The sequence below is a fragment of the Dermacentor silvarum genome, chromosome 1 (assembly GCF_013339745.2).
Source record: "Dermacentor silvarum isolate Dsil-2018 chromosome 1, BIME_Dsil_1.4, whole genome shotgun sequence".
Classification (NCBI taxonomy): Eukaryota; Metazoa; Arthropoda; class Arachnida; order Ixodida; family Ixodidae; genus Dermacentor; species Dermacentor silvarum.
In genome coordinates, this window is record NC_051154.1 from 3,371,486 (window position 1) to 3,392,257 (window position 20,772).

The window sequence follows — 20,772 nt, forward strand, 5'->3', positions numbered from 1 at the left end:
TGGCGGCTGGTGAAGTGCTTGCACGGCAGGCTGTTGTCGGGGCATAGCGAGGACTTCGGCGTACGTGAGAGGTCCCCGTTGAGGGAGTTGTTGAGGCTGGGTGATGACTTCCGCGTAGCTCAGTGGCACAGTCGTCGGGATCTGTTGGGGCCTGGCCATGACTTCGGCGTAGCTGCGAGGCGCAGCCGCAGGAACGCACTGGTGGTGCTCAGGCAAACCCTCGTGCAGTTCTTGCGCTATGACGCGGCGAAACTCGGCGTTGGCGCGTGTACCGGCTGCGGCTGTGCAAAATCCATCAATGATAGTTGCCGGGCAACTTTCTCGCGGACGAACGCCTTCATTTCTGCGAGCAAAGCTGTCTGGTCGGACATGGCAGCCAAACCAGCGAGGTGTTCGTCACGCGGTAGAGATCGACGGGTCAGTGATCGCTGCCTGCGGAGTTCTTCATAGCTCTGGCACAGTGTGATAATTTCTGCCACAGAGCGAGGACTTTTGGCCAGCAACATGTTAAAGGCGTCGTCTTCTATGCCCTTCAAGATGTTGCGAATTCGATCAGACTCCGCCATGGTCGAATCGACTTTCCTGCATAGGTCCAGGACATCTTCAATATAACAGGTGACTGTTTCTCCTGGCTGTTGAGCTCGTTCTCGCAAACGCTGCTCGGCACGCAGCTTGCGAACAGCAGGGCGACCAAACACATCGGTGAGGGAAGTCTTAAATTCGGACCATGTCTGGAACTCTCCTTCATGGTTGTTATACCACAGGCTGGCCACTCCAGCGAGGTAGAACAGAACATAGCTCAGTTTGGCCGCGTCGTCCCACTTGTTATGGGCGCTTACCCTGTCGTACGCCGTGAGCCATTCGTCCACGTCAGTGTCGTCCGCTCCAGTGTAGATAGGAGGGTCGCGATGACGAGGCACCCCGGGACACGCAGTGGGTGCGGGAGGAGGCGTTTTCTGGGAGGCGTCTTGGGGCATGGTAGATGGTAGGGTGCGGGACCGGAGTTCTAGGATGATTGTCTGAGGTTACCCAGCACCTCCACCAATTCTAAACGTGTTTATTGGAAGAGCTCGGAGCAGCGCAACGTCGACGGGCAGGGCAGTTACAGCTTCAAAGCACGAGAGCCGTTGCTGAGCGAGAGCGCTCGACCCACTAGCGTTTAGATCCAGTAGCGCTGAACCCACTAGTGTCTGTCTTCTTCGCTACACACGTCTTTTCAACATCGGCGCCCCCGGTATCACAAGGATGCGCGGATCGGCACACGATAAGAAGGAAAAATGACATGCCGGTCCAGCTGCTCACTCTCATTTGAACAACGACAGGGTTTTAGCGGTAACAATTACCAGGCAGTCAGAATGGGGCCTAAATGTGCGCTTGACAGCAGAAGCGCAGGCTTAGTTCTCGGTACATGTCAGGCTTCCCACAGGGGCTGAGAGTAAAGCGGCCATGTAATTCAATGCACATTAAAGAATCCTGCTCCTCCAACATTTGGGACGTTCAAGCGAGAAGTGGGGTTTGGTCTCCTGCCCAGTCATGCTCTCCTGCAAAGCGCGCATACTGCAAGTTTTCTCACAAGACAACAGAAATATTTGCTTCAAATTTTAAGATGCTATGGCATGAAAATTAATATTAACGATTAGAATTAATTTATTATCTCATTATTAGGTACGAAAATCCCATTTAAGTATCCATCATTTTTCTTCCCACTGCCGCCCGATTCATGGCCAATCCCTGTAGTGGGTTGTGCTATTTCTATAGGCACCAAACCAAAACTAAGAAGCTGCTGGCGCAAGATCGCGTTGACGAGCAAAGCTGTTCACTATGGAATTTAGCGCAGCAAAACACGAGGAGAAACGAAGGCAAGCGCTACAACGAAATTTATTACGGGGATCGGGCGCACACAACATAACCCACAGTGATATCAACCTTGAAGATACGTACATGACGACATGAAAACAATCTCAAACTGGTACACCAAGAAAGTCTAAATGATGCATTGCACATGCGGTTAGCTTTGATGGCATACGCACCAACTCTCTCAAGGACAATGATAGTGACGTTTTGCTGATGCATTGGTCAGCGGCCGAGAGGATTTGCTCAGTTTCTATTATCAATCTTACACACTCGCGCTGTCAATAGCAGCGGTGTCATTTCGAAGAGGGCGACACGTTTTGCAATGCAAAGCAAGAAAACCGTCACCCGATGCACTCCCTTATAGGCGCTCAACTTCCGGTTCCGCCTGCATCTGTACCACCGCGCATGACAGCGGAATGCGATACATCCGACAAACTTTGTGATCACACATCGGTTGTTTTGTCCTCATTGAGCTAGTGGTTTTACACAAGGTACCTAGCTTATCTGGAGCTGAAAAACAACCCGTACGTTACCTGGACTTGCAATCTTTTTCAGGCTATGCGATACCTCGTGTATGTACGGAATCACAGTGGTTTTCACCAGCGGCTCACCGCCGCTATAGCATTCCCACGGGGGCATTGTCTCGAACGTTCCTGTTTGAGCAGCTTTTCTGCCACCGACTCGTGGTTAGGATAACCAGCCTCCTTAAGACGCGCAGACTGCTGCTGGAAACTGGTTTTTATTAGGTGAAAATGGTTGCTGTGCTTTACCGCCATCGATGCTTTGCTGCGCTATCCAGGTATTGATGACCGACCAACAAGCCCATATCGCCACCCTCGCCGGTTCACTACCCTGAGTGCCATCTACGCCCCGACATCAAACAATTGGCAGTAAACAAAATAGGACAGAAAAATACTCACGATTTCACCGTCCATCTTATTCGCCTGCAGAGTCCACTGTGAGCCCTGTCAAGTGGAGAGTCCAGATTGCGTATTTATCACACAGCGATCCAAGCCTGGGACTTGGGCAAGCAGCAGCCGACAAACCACATCTTTTGTTGTTTTTTTTTTCAGTTATGACACATCCATAAATTGCGGCTAAAACACAATGTCATTAAAATGAACCGCCAATAGTGTGTCGTCAACCTTATAATGTGAGCTCTCTCTTGCGCTAATTTATTCAAATAAGGAACACAGGCAAAGTAATGTGATCACGACTTGAAATACGCCTCCCTTTTGTAGGACGACCACGAAGGTTCTCTTTTTTTTTTCTACAACGTTAAAACGAATCATAGACGAATCATTTCCCAGTAGCGCTTGTTCCTTCCTATTAGGCTACGTGCATGCAATAAGCAGGATTGACCCTGCATACTTTCTCCAGAAAATACATACGCTGGTCTTTAAATCTTAGCTCATATTTGTTTCCTGTTTCAGTTACCATGCTGTATAGGGTGTTTTGCTTTTACATGTAATCTTTACGTTTTAAGTAATCCCCTTAGGCCCACAGCGCTATATTACCCCTTCCGCTGAATTAATCGCGAAGCTGAATATTTTTTGACAAGACATCAAAATGCAAAAGTGAATACGAAACAAATGTCACTAACATTTTTCCTCACTCCCGGCGGCTATTGTGATTTAGGAATTGTAGCTGGCGAGTTCAAAAGGCCTTTAAAAGAAGTTATGTGCACAGTACCAGTTTCGAGGTTGGAATTCGTGCAGTCAATTAGGTGCCCTTATTACGTAAAGGTTAGGTTGTAAATTACTTTATTATCAATTGCGCATTTCGATTTCTCTTGCTTTGTCCGCCTTTTGGAGACACCCTGCTATGGGAGTATAGTGTGTTATCTGCCACAAGGCGAATATACAGGGTGTTTCAGCGAACACTTTCAAAAATGTTTTAATGATTGCCTGTGGCAGACAGCACAATTGTAGTTCATGAGCTGGTCTACTCGACGAGGCGGACATTATTCGCACAAAAATTGAAATGCATAATCTACTGATTAGCCAAAATTCACCAATTAAGATTTAAACTAATACCTAATCGCCCATATTGCAATTTACAGATTCGCTAGGCGGATCCATTCGGAACGAATTCTCGGGATGACACCAGTTTCAAAATATTAATTCCCGAACTTTTCGAAGAAATGTATTGGCGTTCCAGTTACTCTCCTAACAAAACGCCGTTTTATACATTATAGTAGGCACCACACCACACATTTGGTCCCGAGAATGTCTGCTCTAATCGGGGTCCGTGCATCTCTGTACGATCGCGGCTGCTGGCGTTTAGAAAGGTTCTGATGTTTTTTTTTTTTTTTTTAATGGTGTGATTTGAATAGAGAGGTTGGCGCCATTAGGTGGCACCAGTTACGTACGGAGAACATTTATGAAATGACAAAATGTGCCGAAACACCTGAGAGCCACAAAGCTGTGCACGGAAGATAGTACACCTGAAACGCACAAACATTTCATGCACAGTTCCGTAAAGAAATAAAAGAACTTGAAAGTCTAAGGCCGAGGACGGTTTTGCGGATGGGTGCACGAGCGCAAGTACACATAACATATCACGTGGTGTTTGCGATTGAATGGATGTTCCAAATCTGCCACCTTGGACAAGAGTGGCGCTGGCTAGCAGCCCCAGGATAAGATGCACATTACCCCTACACAAATAGTATACCCAGGAAAGAGCACCGCCGAAGCTCAGCTGGAAGAGCGTAATGCGGCTCCCACGGGCGGCCGGCTGTTGTGATACACTGTGCGATGCTGCGTGCACCGAAGCGACGATCTCGTGTTCATCGGTTCCGCTTTTATTTACTACTACTTTATTTTCGCTGGTTTTACGTGCCAGTTCTGATTATGAGGCACGCCGTAGTGGAGGGCTCCGGAATAATTTTGACCACCTGGGGTTCTTTAACGTGCACTACAACGCAAGCACACGGGCATTTTTGCATTTCGCTTCCATCGAAATGCGGCCGCCGCGGCCGGGATTCGATCCCGCGATCTCGTGCTCAGCAGCGCAACGCCTTAGCTAACTGAGCCACCGCGGCGGGTATTTCCTAATGCTAGGAGCATCATGAAACATCATGACGAACTTGACACTATTATATCCTCGTGTGATGCTGATTCAATCGTGCTAACGGAAACATTGGCTTAACCTGCGAGTACGCAGTATGGAATCGTGGGATCGAATCCCGGCCACGGCGGCCGCATTTCGATGGGGGCGAAATGCGAAAACACCCGTGTATTTAGATTTAGGAGCACGTTAAAGAACCCCAGGTGGTCCAAATTTCCGGAGCCCCCCACTACGGCGTGCCTCATAATCAGAACTGGTTTTGGCACGTAAAACCACCCCATAATTCAACGCAGTATGGAACTTTTCCAGTCGAACAAGGCCTCTGATGTAAGGATCGGTAGGGCAGTGGTGTTTTGATTGCAGTAGCGAAAAGCATCCCATCGTTTCGTGTAGACACTGAATCAAATCTAGAAACAGTAAAAAAAAAATACTCGAATCGTATTAGAAGCCCGCTCCCCCCCCCAAATTCCGCGTCAAGTTTCGTTGATGACTTACATGATGTCGTAAATGTTATTGTGAGCCGGTATCCTTCCTCACCAATCATTCTTTTCGGGGACTTTAATTATCCGAACGTCACGTGGTCGAATGGACTTGCACTAATTAACCCATTCCCGTCGCAGTCATGATTTGTTAGACCTGTGTGCATGCTTTAGTTTCACGCAGTTGGTAACTAAGCCTACCCGAATTGACGCAGGAACGTCTAGTACATTTGACCTTATTATTGCGATAGCAATTATATGGAAACTCTAAGCGAATATATGCCGTCGCCGTGGGCTTCCGTATAAAGTCCACGGACGATAAAAAAAAAAAATGTCGCAGTTTCGCCCGAAAGGCGAAGCATCAATTGCGATAGCAAATTGGTAGAGAGCTATTCGGAGTAGGGATAGTAGAGTAGTTTTATCGGCCGCATAAAGTTGGACACATTCGCTTTCTAACTGAATTGACAAGCGTGGTGTCATCGCGCACAAGCAAACATGAATAGATCACACTGAATGACCGCAGACAACGACTGTCAAAACGCTGGCAGCAAGCGCAGCCGCTGCAGCCAGCGGGCGAAGAAGCGTGCGGTCTATCGCTTCAACGGAAACTGAGCGGCATTTACAAAGGTCAGAGCGGTGTGGAGATAAGAGACGGTGCGGGCGACGGCCACCACAGCCAGTGCAAGCGTATTTGTTGGCAGAGTAGAAGCTGCTCCCCCCCTCCCTCCCGCGCTGCCTCCCCGCTTTTTTTTTTGTTTTTTTTGTTTTTTTTTTGTTTTTTTTTTTTTTGCTTTCGCGTGGGAGATTGCGTTGCCAGTTCCCCTTGCGCTGGGTTGCAAGATAAGCATTTGGTGCCGTAGCACAGATATTCCAGGCATGTCTAACTGCAACTTTGGTGCTCGTCTATTACAAGTGCAACACATATGGAACCTTCCACTTCGGTCTTCAAATTCGCAGTCAGGATACTGCGCTTCAGATGTGCAAATAGAAAGTTATTCACATGCATCAAAATAATTAAATTTCTCGCACAAAAAACCGCACCGAAAGGAACAATACATAGGCGTTTAATGAATGCTGATTTACTATTGCAGTATGAGCAGAAGAAAAATGTCCACTATACATATTCGCAACTTAGTAAAGTCCCTTGTTTGAACTCAGCAAGAGTTGCATCTCGATGTTGGTGTCCGACAGACAAACCCGTTTCTCCGTCAGCACTTCGTTGGAAATGTTGAAGAGCCGTTCCACCGAAGCGCTTAAGGTACTGCCGTGCTGTACTTGAGGAAAAGTTGGTTCAGTCCCTCGAAGTTCTTCATCTGTGACAGCGGGTAGTCAACTGGTACCAGCAGGTACCACGACAGCTCCTCGGCTGGGAGGGTTTGGTGCCCGAACGAAATCTTCGGGCGCGGACGAGGTGGCAACATCTGCGCTGGCTGGTTTGGCCACCGCAGCCAACTCCGTCTTTATGTTGATGGTTAACAGGACGGAGCGTCACGTGACAATCTTGAAGCCTAGTCATAAAAACATAAAGCGGAGAACTCACGAAAAAATGCACCATAGTGACGTGACAGGCAAGCGGTAGTTCTTCGGGCCTCACGCGGTTGCCCATCCGCCCTGCATGATACATGTGCTGCGTACATGCGTGCATCTGTTCAATGCCGTGGAACGTTTACAGAAGGAACGCCGTTCCCTCTGCGGTTCCATCGTAAACCTAACAAGTTATCTTTACAGTTCCACCCATCATTAATGGAATGGTGGCGTTCCTCCGTTCCTGCCAAAAGGAACTAGTTCCAGGAACGCCGTTCCGTACAACAGTGCTTGTAATGCAATGCAGCTCTTGAAGTGTGCAGAAAGGCGCGCTCGTAAAGTTCACCTGTTAGAATACGCCCCTCTCACATGTTGTGTTGTTTTGCTTGTCAACGTTTGTCTGAATTTGGTGAGGTCGGTAGTTTCATTGTTCTTAACCTGTTCAGTCAAAAGTAGTGAGTTGCCACCGCCAGATAATTGTTTACTTGTTTTCGTGCGACAGCGCTGGCCGACAGGCTGTGCGACGAAAGGACGAGCACTCTACGCCCAAAGCATTAGTCGGCCTCCAAAGAAAGTATGTTCTGTGCAGCGATGCGATTTCGACACCCTTACGGCTGACCTTTTCCTGCATCGCTTTCCACGCTGAAACCTCGAAACGCCCATTAAGCCGAACGGCGGGGCATTTGAATATACAGCTCTAATGGCAAGCCTCCGAAAACAAATTCCGCGCCTTTCAGAACAAAATGACGTCACTTGTGTTTTTGACACATGTAATGCCACATTATTTTATTGCGATAGCAATTATATGGACACTCAAAAGCAGATTTCTGCCGTCGGCGTCGCCGTCGCCGTCGCCGTTGCCGTCGCCGTCGCCGTCGCCGTCGCCGTGAGGTTCCGTATGACGTCAATCGAGATGAAATCGTCGCCGCGCGCCGCCGAACGCTGTATGTGCGAGTGAAAGGGCGCGAGGGACGCGCTCTTTCACGGCGAGTGAACGCACGGCGGAGAACAAACGCGCGTTCTGCGCCGTGCTTCCTTAAGGGCTGCAGAAGTAGGCGTCTCTTTCCTCCTTTACAATCATCATATATGTAGAGCAAACGCGCCTTCTTTCGACGCGCGAGAGGCCGTGGGGGAGGGGGGGAGAGGGAGGGAAGGGAGACGACGTTTAGCTGCGGCACCAAAGGCATTTTATATCAGAGGCTCCGGCAACAGTCACCAACGCCGCAGGCATTTTGAGCGAACGCGGGAAAAACGCCGACGGCGTCGACAACAGTTCTGCGCGTTGCCGGTGCTGCTGCATGTCCAAATTTATACAGCTGATAAAGCTAATATCATTACTCCGTATAGCTCTCTACAAATTTGCTATCGCAATTGATGCTTCGCCTTTCAGGTGAAACTGCGACAACTTTTTTTGCTTCCGCCGGAAAAGTTCCCTCCTCACACAGATGGCGCTAAGCACCATGAACCGCCAAAGTCCGTATATAAGAAAAGTACCGCCATCCTTTGATCAACGCCGCTTCTCTCTCTCCTGTATCTCCGATTGGACAATGATAGCGCGCGCTTTTCACTTTTTAAAATTTTGTTTTTTTCCGCCTCAGAGCCATGTTGAAAGTCCTCTGCGCAGCCGCAGTCGCCGGCGGATGCGCGCGCCTGGCCTGAAAGCTTCAATGTAGACTTTCTATAGGTGCGCCACCGTCGACTTGGCTTTCGCAAGCAAAAAGTAAAGAAAAAAGCGAGCGCTTTAGGAGAGAAGGCGGCGGAGGAAAGAGTAGATGGCGGTACTTTTCTTATATAGGGACTTTATGAACCGCCATGTTTTCAACGTATTGGCTTCTATGGAAGCTTCGCTGCCAGGTACCTTGCTGCGGCCGCGCGGTCCCACCGTGATAGAAGGCTCCGGGGGGAGGGGTGGCAGGGGGCGCGTAATTAGCCGCGCGCGGCTGTGTCTTGAACACCATCTGCGGCGGGGCAGACTCCGCCCTCCCCGTGTTTTCGCGGCTAAGATGGCGTTGATGCGAGCGCCGGCTTCACTCGCTGCTGCGCTGACTCATTGCAGCGTGTCGGCAGCCAGCTGCCGCGGTCAACGAGTCAGATGCGTTCATGTTTGCTTGTGCGCGCGTGATTTAGTTAGCATGCCTATGTTTACAGGCTTACACGGCCGATAGTAGTTTTCATGTGGCGTCACGGAAGCAGCTCCCACCGTTCTAGTACCTAAAGATGGCAGCTAGGATGACGTCAGTGCGCCGTATTATCACGCGCACACTGATTTACTTTTTTACGGCGACTGTTTTTCACAGGTTTATCACTGTTATCGCTTTGACGTTCGACGCAAGACGCGCCTGTCATGCTGTCATGTTTCTTGATTACGCTGCTTCTCGACCTGCTAGTACCTAAATATGGCGTCCGCGATGACGTCCATGGAAACTATCTACTTACGTTGTGTCACTGTCCATCAATTTCCTATCGTAATCGAAGCTTCGCCTATCGGGCGAACCTGCGTGTTTCTTTGTTGTTTTTTTTTGTTGTTTTTTTATCTACATACCCACATCTCATGTCAACACTCACGCATATGCCTGGTTTTAGCGACCATTCGCTGCTTAATTTCGACATTAACATGTCTTTTTCCCGACACACGAAACAAAAGAAACTTATCCTCGACTACAAAAAAGCAAATTTGATATTATTAATCAGGAACTGTGCACATATTTTGATGCATACGTTATTGATTTTGATACACGGAATGTCGAAGAAAACTTGGTTCTCTTTCGGAGTAAAGTCGCGCAGCTTATCACTGCTTACGTTCCACTGACACGCATTCAGTGCGATAAAGCGTCACCTTCGTTTAAGAAAGAGCTAAAGCATTTGTCCAATTAAAAAAAAAGCGTTTGTTTCCTTCAGCAAAGTTACGAAGAACAGAAAATCACTGAGAAGCATATCACAACGTGGAAGCCAAGTGCCGGGCAGTATACTGCGTCACGCCAAAGATTATTACTCTACTCATGCCCCTGACATACGGGTCCTTTGCAGGAAACCCCTTTTGTTACTACCCTTTGCACAAAGGAGTTGCGCCGATGACACACGGCATTGCACTGACTTCTTTAGGCGGTTACTCAAATGAACGCCAAAAAAAAAAAAAAACGCACTGTTTGTTAAAGCAGTAAGAGAGAAAACATTTACAAAAAGCTGCGTATGTAGATTACATTTAGTTATTGCAGGACCTAAACACATTTTTTTTTTGCGATTTTGATGGCTTACAAATGTGTATATTCGGAATTGAACATGGCGGCGTTAACAACGTTGTGCGAGCGTTTGAGAGTATAGCTAGAGTAAATCTTTACTGTTCGACAAATCACATTACCGCTAAAGAATAATACATTTTCCAAGGTAAAAAAAAAATGCGTACGGGGCACCATAGTTATGTAACACGTTTTCGTCTATTGATGAGTCGTGCACGCTGTACGCGAGAGTACACCTTTCCTCACGAAAAATTAATGCCCGATCTTCTTTACCGGAAAGCAACTGTGCCGGAAGGGAGATACTCCTTTGTCGTGTGTCACTGCGCTTGAACGCCTTTCCGGTGAATGTCCCCTTACCTAAAGCACTTTGGAGTGCCCGTGTGTCAGGGGTGTTACACTCTCCCAGCCCTTTATTAGGTAATCCTAAAGCATTTTGAAGAAGCGCAAATGTGAAGGAAACCAGTGTTATTTCTCTTAATAATTCTGAAAATGAACATAAAGCACTCGAAGAATGCGCCTTAGTGTTTAACAATGTTTTCCAGACAATTTTTCTTCATGTCGACTTGATTGTGTTAAAAACATGTCACATCATGATTATCCTCTGATGTCCCTATCATAATCAAGCACTCTGGAATAGTACACTTAATCGACTCGCAAAAGCTTTCTTCGTCTTGAGGAACTGACACTATCTGCTCTAAATTTCTAAAACAGACTAAAAATTGCTCATCTTTGTTTTTGGCTAAACTATTCCAGCAGTCGCTTGATCATGGTATCCTTCCTTTTGATTGGAAGATTCGGAAGGTGGTTCCTGTTCATAAATCAGGCAACAAACATTCTCCATTAAATTATCGACCCATTTCCCTAACAAGTATCCCTTCCAAACTGATGCTGCACATATTGCACAGTCATATCTTTAATTTTTTGGAATAAAATTCTTTATTTACGTCATCCCAACACGGCTTCAGGTGTTCGTTTTCTTGTGAAACTCAGTTTTACTCAGTCCGCTTGCGTTTACCCGAATACTGGGCACGTTAAGACTGTTCTGTGGTAGTAATCCTCCGGCGTGAAGTGACGGCCGCAAATACGTAAATGCTAGCGCCGATCGGATATTAACAGCCAGATGGGCTGCAACCATTCCACTCCATGTTGCCTTGCTGAGCGACAGGATGTCACAGCTTGTCATGTCAACGACATTCGACAAGCGCTGATCTAAAAAATGTTACTTGGCGAGGTGACTGCACTAGGTGTTAACCCATACTGAACATGAAGAGCGCAAAGGCAAAACTGAGACAAAAACGAAATTCGACAAATGCTGATCTAGAAGTGTAACATACTTAGGTGAAGGCGCTAGATGTTAAAGGGACACTAAAGGCAAATATTAAGTCAACGTGGAATGTTAACATACGATCACAGAAACCTCGAAACGGTTGTTTCGTGCCAAGATAATACTTATTTTATGAGAGAATTGCATCTGAAGCGTCCGTGTACCTTTAGCGCCATTCAAATCGCCCGCCTTCCCGAGCGAGGAGTGGTGACGTCATGGTCTCACAGTGACGTTGTGCTGCCGGTGAGATAGTGCCGCTTCTAGCCACCCTAGTGCCACCCGCAGACGGCGCTACTAAAATCCCTATATAAGAAAAGTACCGCCATCTACTCTTTCCTCCGCCGCCTCCTCTCCTAAAGCGCTTGCTTTTATTGCGATAGCAATTATATGGACACTCCAAAGCAGATTTCTGCCGTCGGCGTCGCCGTCGCCGTCGCCGTCGCCGTGAGGTTCCGTATGACGTCAATGGAGATGAAATCGTCGCCGCGCGCCGCCGAACGCTGTATGTGCGAGTGAAAAGGCGCGAGGGACGCGCGCTTTCACGGGGAGTGAACGCACGGCGGAGAACAAACGCGCGTTCTGTGCCGTGCTCCCTTAAGGGCTGCAGAAGTAGGCGTCTCTTTCCTCCTTTACAATCACCATATCTGTAGAGCAAACGCGCCTTCTTCTGACGCACGAAAGGCCGTGGGGGGGGGGGGGGGGGGGCAGGGAAGGGAGGCGATGTTTAGCTGCGGCACCAAGTGCCTATTTATATCAGAGGCTCCGGCAACAGTCACCAACGCCGCACGCATATTGTGCGAACGCGGGCAAAACGCCGACGGCGTCGACAACAGTGCTGTGTGTTGCCGGTGCTGCTACACGTCCAAGTTTTGTACAGCGGATAAAACTACTATCCTTACTCCGTATAGCTCCCTACTAAGTTGCTATCGCAATTGATGCTTCGCCTTTCGGGTGAAACTGCGACTTTTTTCTTTACTTTTTACTTGCGAAAGCCAAGTCGACGGTGGCGCACCTAGAAAGTCCACGTTGAAGCTTTCAGGCCGGGCGCGCGCCGCCGCCCCGCCGGCGACTGCGGCTGCGCAGAGGATTTTCAACATGGCTCAGAGGCGGAAAAAAAGAAAAATGTCACAGTTTCGCCCTAAGGGCGAAGCAATGAATGCGATAGCAACACAGCAATGCCATACGAAGTAAGGTGAGCGGCTTTGGTAGCAACAACACGCAGAACTGTTGTCGACGCCATCGGCGTTTTGCCCGCGTTAGCTCAAAATGCGTGCGGCGTTGGTGACTGTTGCTGGAGCCTCTGATATAAATAGGCACTTGGTGCCGCAGCTAAACGTCGCCTCCCTTCCCTCCCCCTCCCCCACGGCCTCTCGCGCGTCCGAAGAAGGCGCGTTTGCTCTACATATATGGTGATTGTAAAGGAGAAAAGAGACGCCTACTTCTGCAGCCCTTAAGCGAGCACGGCGCAGAACGCGCGTTTGTTCTCCGCCGTGCGTTCACTCCCCGTGAAAGACGCGCCCCTCGCGCCCTTTCACTCGCACATACAGCGTTCGGCGCGCGGCGACGATTTCATCTCCAAATGACGTCATACGGAACCTCACGGCGACGGCGACGGCGACGGCGACGGCGACGGCGACGCCGACGGCGACGGCGACGCCGACGGCAGAAATCTGCTTTTGAGTGTCCATATAATTGCTATCGCAATAAAATATAAAGAAGTGAAAAGCGCGCGCTATCGTCGTCCAGTCGGAGATACAGGAGAGAGAGAAGCGGCGTTTATCAAAGGATGGCGGTACTTTTCTTATATAGGGACTTTAGGCGCTACGGCTTTTTTTGCGGAAAACGCAGACGCGCGGCCAGAAACAGAGACAAGAGCCGACGGCGAAAAGGAAGGAAAAGCGTGCGCCGCATTGTAAACATGAGGACGCTCGTCGCAATGGACCTCGTTGACGACAACGACGCATTGGCTCGCGACGCTGGGCTTGATTTCAGCGATTTAAGCTCCGATGAGCGTGACTTGCTGCTGAGAGCTGCGTAGCGTGCTACGACGGTGGCACTTCCGAGCGCGGACTCCAGCGATGCGACGTCGGGTGACGAAGCTGGTAATCCCGCGCCATCACAAGGACGTGGCGTTCTGTGCTGCTTGCAATTTCAAGTGCGAGTTTAGCGTGCCAGTAACACCAGCGCAGCACGCGATGTTGAAACTACTGAAACTCGAAAGCACGGCGCAGAGTCAACCGAAAACGAAGCCTTTACACCATCCATATCGTTATCAAGGGTAACGCCAAAAAGTTATCTTTTCTAAGAATCTAACAGAAGTAGACAAGTAGCATTTTCTTCCGTCTTATATTGTAACGAAATGGTGTGTTTAATCCGAGTGGTTGAGTACTAGTGACAATGTTTTTAGGAGTGCCTTCGTCATCGGGTAAGTATACCTGAATGTCCCTGGGTAGTCTCTTATCGTGTACTGCATTTACATCAATTTCTCGATTACTAAAGCTCTGTAACCTGTAAAGAAATAAAAAGGAGCCCGTGCCTAATAGAAGACAAGGAATTTCTGAACGCCGGCTATCTCACTTGTCGCGTCGTCCGTCAAGGCATGAAGCGCTGAAGCTTTTACTATTGAGGGGCTGTTTGTACAGACGTTGCATCATCAAGGCAAGCCTCATAGAAATTCGAGTTTATTTTTGACGAAGGCAGTCGTATCAATATGCATTAGCTTTTTGTTGTATTTTTCCATCGCGCTGTCACGCCTTGCCGTACGCCTCGCGCGCCCCGCGTAAATACATAAATGGCATTCTTGAATACAACAGTTTACGCCCCGCGTAAGTATAAATCACTATCGTGCATATCGAGCATGGCGTACTTGCTTGCTGCACGGTACACGGGGGTTGTTGCATTATGCCCCCATCAAAATGAGGCCATCGTGGCCGGGTTAAAAATAATTACATTAGTTGTTTCTTTTGCTCTAACAAGGAATATTACTGCATAGTTCTTCAAGCGCAATAGATGAAAACGTTAAGAACCCGTCATAAAAGTACCGCGCATAAAACTAAACACAGTTCCGCGAACGTACGCTTGGCCTGTTAAAACTATCGACCGCCTCTCAAAACTAACGCGCCATTCATTTCCCGCTGGTATTCGAAAAACAGACACAGCTGCCTAACGGGTCTACACATAATCAACTGTTGCGGGGGCGTTCTGACAGCCTTATCACGTCATAGAGCAAAGGCGCGGACTCGTTAGCTTGTCTTATCGTGCCGCCTTTAACGTCCCGTTTCCGTAAGCTACAGCCACAACGTCGTAAAAGCATAATGCTTATTCTTTCTTGATTGATGTCTACAATTAGCACTTGGCTTATGTCACTCCAGAAGAAGTCTTTGGCTCCAACAAAGTACACGATACAAACCTTCATTGGCGCAGTCACATGCTTGCCGATCGGGCGCTTCACCTCCCACTACTTTTTAGACACGCGTCCGTTGGAAAGAAATGAAGACTTATTTCATCCTTCGGCGCCCGATTGGTGCACTGAGGAACGCAACATATCCTGTTGCTTTTAAATTGTTTTATTTTCATGGCGTAAATAAAAGCTGTCAATACATCAGAAACGTGCCCGCACAAACGGAGACACTGTGCGGATACTCCTTGAAGCATTTTTCTCACTGGCCACTACGCGGCGCGACCGTCTGTGTGCATTGCGAATAGGTAATAATTCATACTGAATTATGAATACTGAATAGGTCATAATTCAGGCGCAAGTTGGGATACGCTAGCGCAAGACAGGGGTAATTGGAGATCGCAGGGAGAGGCCTTCGTCCTGCAGTGGACTTAAATATAGGCTGATGATGATGATGATACTGAATCTGAAGAGCGCAAAGGCAAGACGGAGACAACAAGGAGACTTGACATGCGCTGAACTAGACAGGTAACGCGGGAATGTGACTGGGCCACGTGGTAATCTATGCTGAACATGAACAGTGCAAACGTAACACGGAGACGTAACGGAGACGGGACAAGCACTGAACTAGAAATATAACGTAGCTAGGTGACTGGGATAGGTTGTAATCTATACTGAACATGAACAGTGCAAACGTAACATGTTCGCGTAAAGGAGTGTCACGATGTGCGCGAAGATGACAAGGTCTAGTCATCGAGGACACATGGGAGCATACAGCGCCGCGCGAGCTTTGTGTGCAACAAAGACGACGTGCCACATGGGCGAGCCCGCCAAGCGTCGCAAGAAAAAAAAATACCTAAAGAAAAGTTTACGGGAGATTAGGAGAGAAGAAGAGGCAGAGAAGAAGGAGAAGGGAAGAGACACAGCCGCGGGAGTGATTGGAGGACGACGGCTTGGGGTGGGCAGGTGTACGCTCGTAGGGCCAGAATGACCCGATCGTACAAGGCATTCTCTCTCAATCGCATCGAAGCTTCCCCGATGGCCTGGTGTCTACCGAGCACGACGTAAGCAGGGACCGTTCAAGGAAGGCTGCTGGTGTGCGGAGGTACGGACTCGACGGGCTCCTGGACTTGTCTTCCCAGAGGCCTCCACCCAGAAGCAAATTCGTTTCCCGAGGACCTGTGGCGTCTCTCCCGGTTGTGCAGAGATGGGGCGGCGTTGCGACGACTAGACCGCTGCAGAATCGGCCGTCCTCGAGCGTCTGCGAGTGTCGCTGCTCTACCTCCATCATCCAGACCTTTTTCAGCAGAAACCTAAACCGGTGAACTTTCTTGCATAGTTTTATTGAGCAGAAACCGGACTGTATAGCATTCTTTTCCAATGTGCTGAGCTTTAGAACTTTGTGTTGAACCTCGCGTTGTCTGATGCGCGCAAAGGGTTGCCCTTTAAGCTTGTTATCATAGCATTAGCCAACTCACGTTGAGGTTCGGTGAATTAATACCATGCCCCTGCTCTCTGGTGGTTGATGTTTGCTGATATAAAGTGCGGTATTTGGGTGTTTCTTAATTTGCAGCTGGCTTTGTTTCTTTCTGGCCCCGAGGCAACACCTCAGACGGCTAAATAAGACAATAACTAATTCATTACATGGGGACTGGACAAGCACTGAACGATAAGTATAACGTATCTAGGTGACTGGGGTAGGTTGTAATCAACTCTGAGCATGAAGAGTGCAAAAGCCACACGGAGACAGCAACGAGAGTCGTCAAACGCTAAACTAGAAAAGTAATGTAGCAAGGTTATTGCGATATAGGTGGTCATGCATACTGAACGGGCAAAGGCAGCACGGAGACTATAAAAAGAGTCCACAAGCGCTAAACTAGAAATGCAAGGTGACTGGTAATCTACACTGAACGTGAGTAGCGCAAAGCGAACACGGAGATGTAAACGAGACAAGCTGTGAACTAGATCCAATCGGGACCTGAAGAGCGCAAATCCAGCACGCAGACAACAACGAGATTCAACAAGCACAGAACTAGTGGCAAAGGCGGTAATGTACGTGAAGAGTGCAAGGGTAACATGGAGACAAGAAAAGTCGCCCATTCGCCATCAATGGCGATAGCAAATTCGCATAAAGTCCGACGAAGTAACGATCGGCCGTATTAATTGGAAAGCATTCGCTTAACAAGCATGGTGCCACCCACACAAACACATATCACTCGATGAGCGCGGACACTCGCTGTCAAAAAGTTGGCGTGAGGAAGAGCGGCGGCAGCAGTTCACCTTCGTGCTGCGTCTCGCTTCAGCGCGAACCAAGCGGCGACGAGACTGTACTCCTCGCAGATCGCTTTCAAGACAGGGCTTCCGCGGCCGTGCTCAGCAGCGCCATTCGCAGGCCCCTTAACAACTGCTTCATCTGCCTCTTTCATTGAACGTCTTTCACGCCAACGCTTTAACGAGCTGCGCCATGGGTGTGTGCCGCTCTTCAATTGACAGTTTTAGTTTAACGTTAGCGTAATAGCGGGGTTAAGGGAAATAGCGTTACCGTTCCGCAAACGAACTTTACAGAAAGAGAGTTTTAGTATACATAAGTTGCACGTGACGTCAGTTCCTGCCTTCCGGTTTTGCGTCCGCCATTACCGAGCACATACGTCGTGGTGCCGGAGCTGTGTTTACGTACGTGCGGTGGATCGTTTTGCTTTGTGCGTATGCTTTAATCGGTTGCCTTGCGCGTATGGCGAAGGAGAATTGTGCAGGACTTTGTCCTGTATACTTTGATGAACTTGTGGGACCAACGCGGGCCAGGTACAAAGAAAAAATCGCCCTATGTGACGGCGTGGATCCATGATCAGGTACAAGCGAAAGCCGCTGTTAATGCAAGCCTGCTACCACCGGTTACTCATGTTGAGATTATAAATTATCTCGTGTTGTCAACAAGTTATGTTTCATTAGATCAGATGAAGGCTTACAAGTCGCTCGACTCGCACAAATACTTCACCAGCGGATGGGTCCGGAACCTCATTGCCAAGAAGTTGCCGTCTAAGCGAGTTGTCTTGCTTAGCCAGGTGAGTTGAATGCACTCCGCATTTCATAGCTGTAGTTTACGCACGGGACACTATTCCATTACGCTTTGAATTTCGCATACATAGGGCACCTAAGTCTCTATGTGTGTGCGTCCGGTCCGGAAAGTGCGAGAGGCAGCGCAATGGAAGCCAGGAGCGCGTTGTATTTTTACTTCCCATGTCCGCCGATCTGCAGCGAAACAGACAAGCAGTAAAAGCTTTTTCTTAAATTTCTGTGCGCAAACAAACAGGGACGAAGAAAAGGAGACACAAGGACGAGCGTGGAGCACAAGGTTCTGCGTGGAGCCAAGGATCGGCATCGTCGACAGATTAGCACTTACAAGGGACATTGCTAGGAGTGTACCAGAGAAAGAAAAAGAACGATGTGTGGTGGAATGTGTGGACGTGGTGGCCAAGGCTTCGGTAAGCGATAGATCCAGACCTAATGTTGATAGGACTGCTAAGTATTTGGTTGAGAACAATCTGCGTGTAGTTCAAGCAGACAAGGAAGGCTTTCTGGTTGTTGTACCAAATGATTGTTATTTAGAAAAAGCTTTCCTAGCGGTGAACAAGTGCTTTAGAAAAAGTGATGTGAATGTAGAAAACGTAAAAAAGAAGGCGGTGGAGCTATTGATGAAATGCAACCAAGAAAAGCTCGCGTCACATGTAAAGAACTCAAAAGGAATGATATTGGATATATTTTTTACTGCAAAAACACACAAGCAAGGAATTCCGTTTAGGCCAATTGTGTCCGAGCGAGGGTGTTGGCAGGTTCTGGTCGCAGGGTTCTTGCAGAAAATGTTGAATTCCTTAGAAGTACAGGATCCGTACTTATTAAAAAACTCTGAAGGCCTTGTGAAATTTTTGGCATCAGATAGTACAAGTTGCAGCTGGGGATTCAGCATAGATGTTCAAGACCTCTATTATTCCTTGCCGCATGGGCCCTTAATGCGCAGTGTTAATAATTGCATAAGAAATGAGAATGACGAGGTGTCATTTCGCAACACGTGCGGGATGACTGTTGAATCCTTTCTTGAACTTCTGCATTTTTATTTAGCTAATACACACGTAGGATTCTGTGATGAAACGTATATACAGGCAGGGGGCGTGTGCATCGGGTCAAAGGTAGCTCCCATCCTTAGTAGCATTTTTCTGGGAAGCATAGACAGAGAGCTGGCAAAAGATTTAGAAGGTGTAGTATATAAGGTATACAGATATGTAGATGACTACTTGATTTTGGGCTGTCATGTAGACAAAGATGTTTTCAGAAATAGGGTAGTAAAATCCTTTAATTCTCTGGGCAAGGGCTTGACATTCACTTCTGAAGTACCAGTAGATAATAAGCTACAGTTTCTAGATGTCAAGTTAGAATTTCTACCGGAACATGTGTGTTGGTCATTCTCGCCCCGAGATGGAAAACCGATAATGAACCATGCCTCTAACCATTCCAGGCTTGTGAAGAATGGTATAGTCATTTCATGTTTCAGGTCAGCGTTGTTGAAATCATGTTATCACACTGTAAACATTGCATTTCTTGAGCAAGTCAATCGGTTGAGAAAGGCTGGGTACCCGCTCACTGTGATGCTGGCGTCATGCTCTAGATTAATGAAAAAACTAAAACAGGATAAAGAATCATGCACAAGTAATCAAAGACAGAAAGATTTAGCTTCTAAGGTGTCAGTGATACCGTATGTTCATGGCCTTTCACACAGACTTAAGAAGGTGGCTGGGAGTTACGAAGTAAAAGTGGTGTTTTCGGCAAAAAACAAAATAGGTAGTGTGTGTTCTAAGGTCAAAAGTAAGTTTGAAAGTAAGGATGATGCTAAGAAAGGATGTAGTATAAAACATCCACGTAAGAACCAATTTGTCGATTGCGCGATGAACGTTGTTTATCAGATTCCTTTGACGTGTGGTCATGTGTACGTAGGGCAGACTTCGAGATGTGTTAACACGAGATTAAGGGAACACTTGTCTAGTCTCAAAGGTCGCCCTAGTACGCATTGGGCGATGCATTGTGAAGAACATGCGTGCTCACCTTGTCTTGGAAGCACCGCCATTTTATTTAGGCATAGAAATCAAACCGCGAGAGAAATTGTGGAAGCTCACTGGATTGAAAAACTAAAAGAAAAATGCATCAGTCATCCTTCTGTTTCATTGTTAGATAAAGAGAATTCGCTCCTGTCATCATATCTTTAACGCATTTTCGCCTTTTGTGCTTGTTTTATGAACATTGCTGCTTTTTATGCTGACCGCGTAGCGGCATTCCATGACAAGCGTTATTTATGCGCTCTTGACGTGTTCTATTGACAGGATCGCGCAGATCTGTGGGTATTTAAGCCGGTGGTTCTTCAATAATAAAAATCAGTTGTTAGAAAGCGCTCGTCCTTGTGTCTCCTTTTCTTCGTCCCTGTTTGTTTGCGCACAGAAATTTAAGAAAATGAATCTGTTCCAACTAGGCCGACTCGCAGTTATGCTTCAGTAAAAGCTGTCTACCATAGCCTCCGAAATGTTCCCATCTCAGAGGCCATATGCCGTCGTCGCGCCTATCTTCCGACTTTACGGACAGGTGGCGCTCGCATCTCGGAGAAAATTTCTCTCGTTAGGCTTAGGCGCGTTCGAAACGAGAAGCGATCTCGAAAATTCCTCAAGATTAGCCATAACACTCTTTCGGAGAAGCGGCATGAGACTGAGCAAAAGCCGTTTACGCAGTCATTTGCTACGAACGAAGTGAATTCTACAAAAACAACGCCAAATTCAGTTCGAAGCGGGCGACCAGGACCGCCACCATGTTTTACGTAAACTACGTAAACCACGCTAACACGGTAACCTT

The 20,772-nt window shown here is 47.9% G+C and overlaps 1 protein-coding gene across 3 annotated transcripts in view; it reads right to left on the reverse strand.

Moving 5' to 3' along the window:
• The window catches only part of LOC119456152 (solute carrier family 15 member 2-like), a 322,715-nt gene that overhangs the window by 81,858 nt on the left and 220,085 nt on the right, over nucleotides 1–20,772 (reverse strand). For all 3 annotated transcript variants that reach the window (XM_049664629.1, XM_049664623.1, XM_037717785.2), the window contains one exon: nucleotides 2,775–2,819. In XM_049664629.1, the coding sequence (XP_049520586.1) occupies nucleotides 2,775–2,819 (45 nt within the window). The remainder of the gene's footprint in view (nucleotides 1–2,774; nucleotides 2,820–20,772) is intronic.